This window comes from Cicer arietinum, chromosome 2, assembly GCF_000331145.2.
Source record: "Cicer arietinum cultivar CDC Frontier isolate Library 1 chromosome 2, Cicar.CDCFrontier_v2.0, whole genome shotgun sequence".
In the NCBI taxonomy this organism is placed as follows: domain Eukaryota; kingdom Viridiplantae; phylum Streptophyta; class Magnoliopsida; order Fabales; family Fabaceae; genus Cicer; species Cicer arietinum.
This window is the reverse complement of record NC_021161.2, coordinates 45,740,834-45,748,917: the sequence shown is the minus strand read 5'-3', so window position 1 is coordinate 45,748,917 and position 8,084 is coordinate 45,740,834. Positions and strand designations below refer to the sequence as shown.

The window sequence follows — 8,084 nt, the reverse complement described above, 5'->3', positions numbered from 1 at the left end:
TTTTTTTTATATATTAGATATAAAATTTTTTATTATATATATATATATATATATATATATATATATATATATATATATATATATCAATTTGTCAAGAGTATGATAATTTGCTCTTGTCTCTTTTTTTGGGGAAAAGGAATTATATTATAAAATAAATAATACATGAAGATAAACTTAAAAAGTATTTTAAACTACAAATTTTATTTATAAGCATTTTATGATTTAATTATTTTTAGATTAATATTGAATTAAATTTTAGATTTCAACAAACATTTATGTTTAAATATAATTACATCACATCTCATACTTATCATAGAGTTGAGCATATGATTTCTTTTTTATCATTTTGATTTCTACAAACTACTTTATGATTTCAATTTATTTTGGTTAACTTGCTAGTATGCACTATATTTGATTTTTTTAATAATATTAATTAATTATAATCCTAAATAATAAAAAATATTTATTTTTATTTTTGATTATTTAATTTTATATCAAAATTAAATTATTTTTTTATTATTATATAAGTTTAACAGATACACACCAAAAATCATATGATATAATCATATAATCAATAATATAAAATTATTTTATACGATTTGTGTATAATATTTTTCTTTATTATATATAGGTGTGCATTATGATTTATGCATCGCAATTTAACCGTAATTAATCTTCATTAAAGAATATATAGCATCAAGTCGCTTACAACTCTATCAATCTAAAATTAAACTCTTGTTATTTTGTGAAAATATTATTCTTTAACCATAATTACTACTTTCTGACTCATGCATTTTATTTAAAATGAACACACCTCTTAAAAGAATAATTATTTAAAAATACCAATTTTGAGTGCAAAATAATATAATTAGCCTATCATTTTTCTTACAAAATCGTCCGTCTTCATATACTGAAAAGAATGGTAACAATGGAAAAGAACAAATCATATCATTTATTAAAGACATAAAATAAAGTGGGTATACTACTATTTTTTAATCGAATCCTGAATTTAAAATTATTTGTCTTTTCTTCGTGGATTGTAGTTATCCATCAAAATGAGAGAGAGAAAAAATCAGGATACTAAAAGGCAAAAAGTTTAAAGAAAGTTGATCCAAGATAAGAGGAAATCAATTGTTAAGTTGAAACAGGAAAAACATCAACAACAAGAACATAATAAAATTAAAAGCATATAGAAACACTAATAATAATTAACAATATGTCACAATCAAGCCCACAGTCTCAAATATTCATGACACTCGTAACCATCTCATTGGAACGTGACCACAATGACATCATCGTCACGTGATAAAGAAGTTAGTTTTTTTTTAGGAACACGTGTCATAACTGCCTCGAAGCGTATAGCATAAACTCTGGATCAGCTTCAAGGCCTGCCATAGTTTCAGGCGCCAAAACAACCTCCAAATCAACGGTCCCAGTTCCATCTCTACCAGGAAACGCCGAAATCTTACCGTCAAATTTATTCGCCTTTCCACTCCTAACAGCCAATGGCTTCCCCCAACCAAAATCGTTATCATACATTGGAAACCGAGGAGAACTACCCATAGTTATAGAACCACCATCAGGATTCCCCAAAGGAAAACACCTAGGATTCTTTTCCCAATCCTCTACGAACAACCTCACCATACCGTTATCATGCGCCTTCACGTTTTTATTCAACTGCTCCGCACACCACCGTAAATCCCTGGACATTACATCCCCTGCTGAAGCATAAGTAGGCACACTCTGAATCGCGTTTCCGAAATAATACGTTTCCATTTTCGGTTCTATTCTGTGACGGCAATTAACAGCCATTCTAAACGTTGTCGTTTTCGAAGCGGGAAATTTCCTCGCGCGTGTCACCGCACGCCATAGCAACGCGCATAACGATTGAAACGACGAAATCTCATTCGTTTCGGTTTCTGTAACAGAAATCGTTTGCTGTTTAGAATGAACATTGCTTTTGAACCAGTTATCAATTAACGTCGCTACCTTCCCATTTTCTTTCTGGTTGTTATTGTTATTGTTATAACGGTCGTTGATATGCTTCTGCATCAACTCGACGGTGCTGTTATTTTCCGTCCACCGTCGGTTATTAACTTTAGCTTTCAGTTTCTGAATCGCTTCGCGACTGAAGCTAAAGATTCTCTCACGAAACGGCGCGTCGGCGTTGAACGTAACCACCGGACCTCCTTTCTCCAAACGTAGAACGGCGTCGGAGATTAAAACAGAGTCACGGCGGAAATTTGGAACATTCCGGAGACATTTGTTCGCTCCTCTGCATTCTTGCGCGAATGTATTGAAGAAATTCCAGAAGGAAGTTCCGTCAGTGACGGCGTGATTAACGGCGCAGCCGATGAAAACGCCGTCAGCGAGCTCAGTTACCTGAACAGCCAAAATCGGAGAGAAGTGACCAGTGTAACTAACTTTTCTGTCAAAAGCGAAGAATTCTTTGAACGATTCATGAACGTCGGTGGTTGATAAGAGATCACGGATATAGAATCCGGTGGCAGTGGCATGGATGAAATCGACACCGGCGTCGTTGCAGGTTAAGTAAACGTAACCGTCGGAATCGGTGGTTAAACGGCCGGCGAGTGGTGGAAAAAGAGAGAGAGTGCGAGCGAGAGCGGATTTTAAGTTACGGATTAAATTATGGAAAGGAATAGAAGGTTGAGTGAAGAGACAACCTTTTTGGATGTAGTGACAAGAAAGCATAGGAAGGTCTGAAACAGAGAGTTTAAGGTTTCCAATAGTTGATTTTGTGTTTGGGAAAATTGTACATTTTGAGAGCAAAGTTGGAGCAGAAGAAGGCATTGTTTGGTTGGTGTTTTTTTGGATAAAAGATATTTCTTGTCTCTCTCAATAACTTCTCTTTAATGTGTGTAATTGGCAAGTGGAGTGAGGTGGGATGGGGAAAAGAGGGTAGGAGTGTTTGGTTTATATAAGATTGGAAGGTGTCTGGATACATGCATTTCATTATGTGCTAGGTGCTTGCATTATTTATTTATTTATTTATTATTTCCTTTTTTTTATCTTTGCCTTAATTTGGGAGGATTTAATACTCATCTCATGTTTTAATCAACTAGTGAAGTGGATTGGCGGTTGTTCCTTTCTTTAATTGGGATATCAAAATTTTCAGAACAGACAAAAGTAGGAGATGGTAAATTAATCTTCCAATTTAGACTTATAGATAAGTTAGATGTAAAGAATTGGCATGGTCAAAAATTAGTCACGTGTTAAAGATGACTATAATCTGTTCCAACTTTTAACCATTTTTGGGTTAAAATAATGTTCACTAATCTTTATATTTATGTTTCAATTTATTTTTATTTCACTCTTTTATCATATCAATTTTTTATTATTTATTTCTTATCTCTACCAAATATTTTTTAATCTTTATTATATTTTGAAGGAACATTTTTCAGTCTTTATTTGTGCAAAGTAATAAAAAAAATTAACCATTTTTTAATATTATTGGTGCAAAGTAAATTTTGTTATTAGAGACTAATTTCTAATGGAGAATTCAGCCCAACATCTTTTGTAAATTTTAGTGAGTTGAACCTAAGACCCTTGCTTATAAAATTCAGATCCAATTTTATTTGAACTAACATAATTTAGGAATCTTGTTTGGTACATATTTTATTTGTAGCCATACTTTTATAAATAAAATATTCACTTTTATATCATAATCCTATTTGAATGATCAGATCATCTGTAAATTTATTTAAATTGTACTTTGAGAAAATCTATCCCATCTTAAATAGGATTAATCTTTGTTTTACCGTTGGGAAATGATTTTTTTTTTCTCTTCAAATCTAATACAAATTGTGATATTAAATAGGATAGAATTACATATGAGTATAACATGTTCCCTTCCTCAACTTTTATGTAAGATATAGGCATATGAGTGTTGAACTTGGTTAAAGTAATACTATAAGAAATTACTTACTTAATTAAAAGTTTTTTTAACAATCGCGTGAAGAATAAAAATATACAAAAACAAAGAACTAACAAAACACAAATTGGACATCAAAAAGTTATTTATTTAAGAGTTCATTAAGTGAAGTGAAATACTTAAATTCTTATAAATACTGTTTAAGAGTAAATTTAGTTATCTTATTTTCATCAATTCGCAAAAATAAGATTTTATTTAAAAATTCGACAGTTTTGATCTCTCGTTTTAATTATTTAATTAAAAAATAACGATGTGATAAATTTTAAATAACATTACATTTGATATCTATAAAATCGACATAGCGATCTAGAATAATTAACACTTATAAAATTGCAATAAAATCGTATAAAAATATCAGTTTCATCTTCGTAAATTATTTATTTTTATAATTTAACTAATAACATATAAATATTTAATATGTCTAGATGATTCTTTATCATAAGATTGTATGTCATATTATTTAAAATATATTATTTTATTAATTTTTAGTTGAAAAATTAAAATCAGATATCAAAATAGTCGGATTTTAAAATAAAATGATCAAATTCTTAAATTGATAAAAATAAATATATCAAAATTACGACTAACCCTATAAAAGAATTTGCTAACTAAGTAATAATTATACTAAGTATTTATAAATTTGTCATCCACTAAAATCAAGCTTTGTTTTTTATTTTGTTTAAAAAATATTATATACAATTATAAAATTCTAAAATTCTAAAATTTTAAACTCAAAATATGATATAAAATTTAATAATATTAAGATTTATTAATTAAATTTAAATTTACCCGCCCATTAATCAAGTTAACAAAGATACAAAAATTAGCTATACGATGATAGTGATGAAAGGGTTTTAATTAGCATTTGGAATAGGAAGGATGTTGTTGGCAAGGGAAAATCATAGACACGTGGGATTGTCTCGCCGTGGATAATATAGGGAAGGCAGAATGAACATTCGCCACAGAGATATTGTTTGGGCTATCAAGGGAAAGTTATATATAAAATTCCCAAAAATGAGGGATACAAGGAAAGATTACTAAGAATCTCCAAATTTCAAATTCAAGTAATAATAAAAGATGTGATATATATATTTGGAGATTATTAAGGATCTTCAAGATTTTTACTTAAAATCGCAGGAGTATCACAAGTCCTCTTGTCTTGTGGGTGGTCTTCCTTGAAGGACACAATGCAAAATCTGATCTGATTTGTCTTATTATTCAGCCACTTTTTTTTATTTTCCCTATTCCAAAATATCACTTCAATCCATGTCTTTTTCTATGCCAAATGGTTTTTATTTAATCATCTTAATCACAAAAAATATTAGTCCTTCATTTATAATAAGTTATGCATTTTGATTATGACAACCCATTCTTAATATTCTAATTAAATTAATAAGAATATATAAATAATATAATAGATGTAGTATTCACACACACGCACATATTCTTTTGGTCTTCACAGAGGCCAGGCAATTGGTGTTTCTTTGAAGTTTCAACATTTGACAAAGAAAAAATAGTATTACAATATATTTATTTTTTAATATATTTTAATTTAATATGTATAATAAATTAATAATGAATATCAAATGTTCACTATTTTATGCTAATTTAAATGATACTACTTTTTATATATATTTAGTGTAAAGAAGTATACTTCCAATAAATTATACTGTGTGACGTTTCATATGTTATGATTAAAATTAAATACATGTTTTAAATATTTTGATAATTATAATTAATTGATAGTTTGAGTACAATAATATTGTGTGGATTAAATCTTAATATAATACTCCTTCTCTTATAAAATGTAAGTAAAAAAAGTAAATGTATTTAAATTTTTTGTTTATATTTTGAGACGGGTGAAATATTAACATAATGAATACTTGAAGACATTGAACACTTAATAATTAAAAATTGTAATTGTAGTTTTTGTCCTTCTATTTTTATCAATTCACTAAATTAGTTCATCTATTTTAAAATCTGATAGATTTGGTCGATCTTTCAGATTTTCTAACTAAAAAATAGTAATTAAATATATTTTAAATGATGTGCATACAATTTTATGGTGTAGAACCATCTAGATCCATTAATTATTTATATATTGTTAATTATATTATAAAAATAAATAAATTTAAAAGTTATAATTAAAAAATTTAGAAGATTTTATTGCAATTTCATATATATTAATCATTTAGTATAAGTGTATCACATGATTCCGTTTAAAATATATCATATTATAGTTTTTAAATTAAAAAATCTGAAATAGATACTAAAAATATTTAATTTTAAAATAAAAAAGTCAATTTTATGAATTAAATATGAGTAGAAGAATCAAAATTTCAATTAAACCTAATTGAAATTAGTCCCAAGATTGAAATTAGTGGTTGCAGTAATTCTTGTTGTATTGGTTTTGCCATTTGCCACTCTTAGTCTATCTATTGGGTAGTCCTATATTTTGTTGGATACATCTAGTTTGTAATCTTAAAAAAAGAATAAGATCATTTCCTTAAGAAAAAATAAAGCTAATATTACTTTTTACTAAATAAATATAATAAGACTATTGTTGAAGATATGATTAAGTATTTTTATAAACAAATATTAGTTAAGTTAATAATTTTATAATTTTACTCATCTGTTCCAGTTTGAACCTCAAGTCTTTTGACTCCTTCAACACCTTTATTAGCTCAAATCATATTAAACTATCAATTATTAATCATTTGTTAGTAGTTAGTGAATGTCTATAAATAGGTTTTATGAATCCATTTACTATATTTTTTAAGATAAGCTTACTTCATTTTTTTTTATTTGTATCATTTTTATCATTCTCAATAATATAGAGTTTTAAGCTTTTATCTCTTACTTTTTATTTAGTAAATAATATTTATTTATATTAATCAATAGAAAATATTTCGATTTTCTATCAATTAAATAAAAATGCAATTTAAAGTCAAAAAATCGATAGAGATAAATCTACGAATAAATTAATAACACTCAAATTAATAATATAAATATAATAATATTAATGTCATTTTATTATATCAAATGATTCATTTCTAATAAATAAAAAGTATAAATATGCTAACAAAACGAAGGGTGGTGTGGCGCTGAAAAACTAAGGTCGAAGGCACACACATATTTTATCTCTTAGTTTCTATGAATGTCATGTATGTTTAGGGTTTTAGATAAAATAAAAAATAAAAAGGAGAAAAATGATGCAGAAGTTTTTATTCCAAGAAAAAAAATGACTTCACCACCACAGTTATTTAATAGATGGAGAAAGACGGAAAAAAGAAATAGAGAGTAGAGGCGGCACCTACATTTTTAGGGGCCTATAGGGTGGATTGTCACATACATTGTGACGACAGAAAACACAGGGCACCAATGGATTTTTTTTTTTTTGGTAGTCAAGTGTTTTAAATTGTTTAGATATATTTATTTATCTCATAATACAAATCATTTTAATAAAAAAATTATTGAAATGAATGTTATTTATAATTTTCATTGTGACTTCAATATTTTTTTTATATTTTTTTATTGATTATTATATATATAATTTTTTAAATATTATCATATTTTATATTAATAATAAAAAATTTCACTCATAATTAAAATAGATAATTTGATAAAATTATTTATTTATTTTTTAATTATTATGTTTTTTAATGTATATAAAAGTTTTAAATGACATTTATTGAAAGACAAAAATAGTATTTTATTAGATGAATTATATAAAATTTATGAATAAGTAAGTTTGTACTCAAATTAATTCTTAACTTTTATGAAGTAATAGATACATACATCCTTAAAAGTTAATTATCATACTTAAGTGAAAATAGTCTTTTATAAATGTTTGCAATTAATAATTATGTTGTGGTATGCTATTTAAATATGTGACTTTTAATTTCTATGTTGTTTTTGCATTAATATTATCTCATCAAAGATTAATTTGTATATCAAATTTGATCATCTAATATACAAAATTACTAGTAATTTTGACTGTGTATTGATTAATTACCTGTTAATTTGTTCATTAAATACTTAAATTTGATAAACAAATTAACCAATTTTACATGATTCGAAAGATGATTAAAATTGAGAGCCACATATTTAATTAGTAACTTAGTATGTCACA

At 26.5% G+C, this 8,084-nt stretch overlaps 1 protein-coding gene across 1 annotated transcript; it reads right to left on the bottom strand.

Annotated features, from left to right (window-relative positions):
• Positions 1–1,110: 1,110 nt before the first annotated feature.
• Positions 1,111–2,921, bottom strand: LOC101494020 (uncharacterized acetyltransferase At3g50280-like). The gene has a single exon (XM_004490899.4). The coding sequence runs from the start codon at positions 2,809–2,811 to the stop codon at positions 1,339–1,341; it is 1,473 nt and encodes a 490-aa protein (XP_004490956.1). The 5' UTR covers positions 2,812–2,921; the 3' UTR covers positions 1,111–1,338.
• Positions 2,922–8,084: the final 5,163 nt, after the last annotated feature.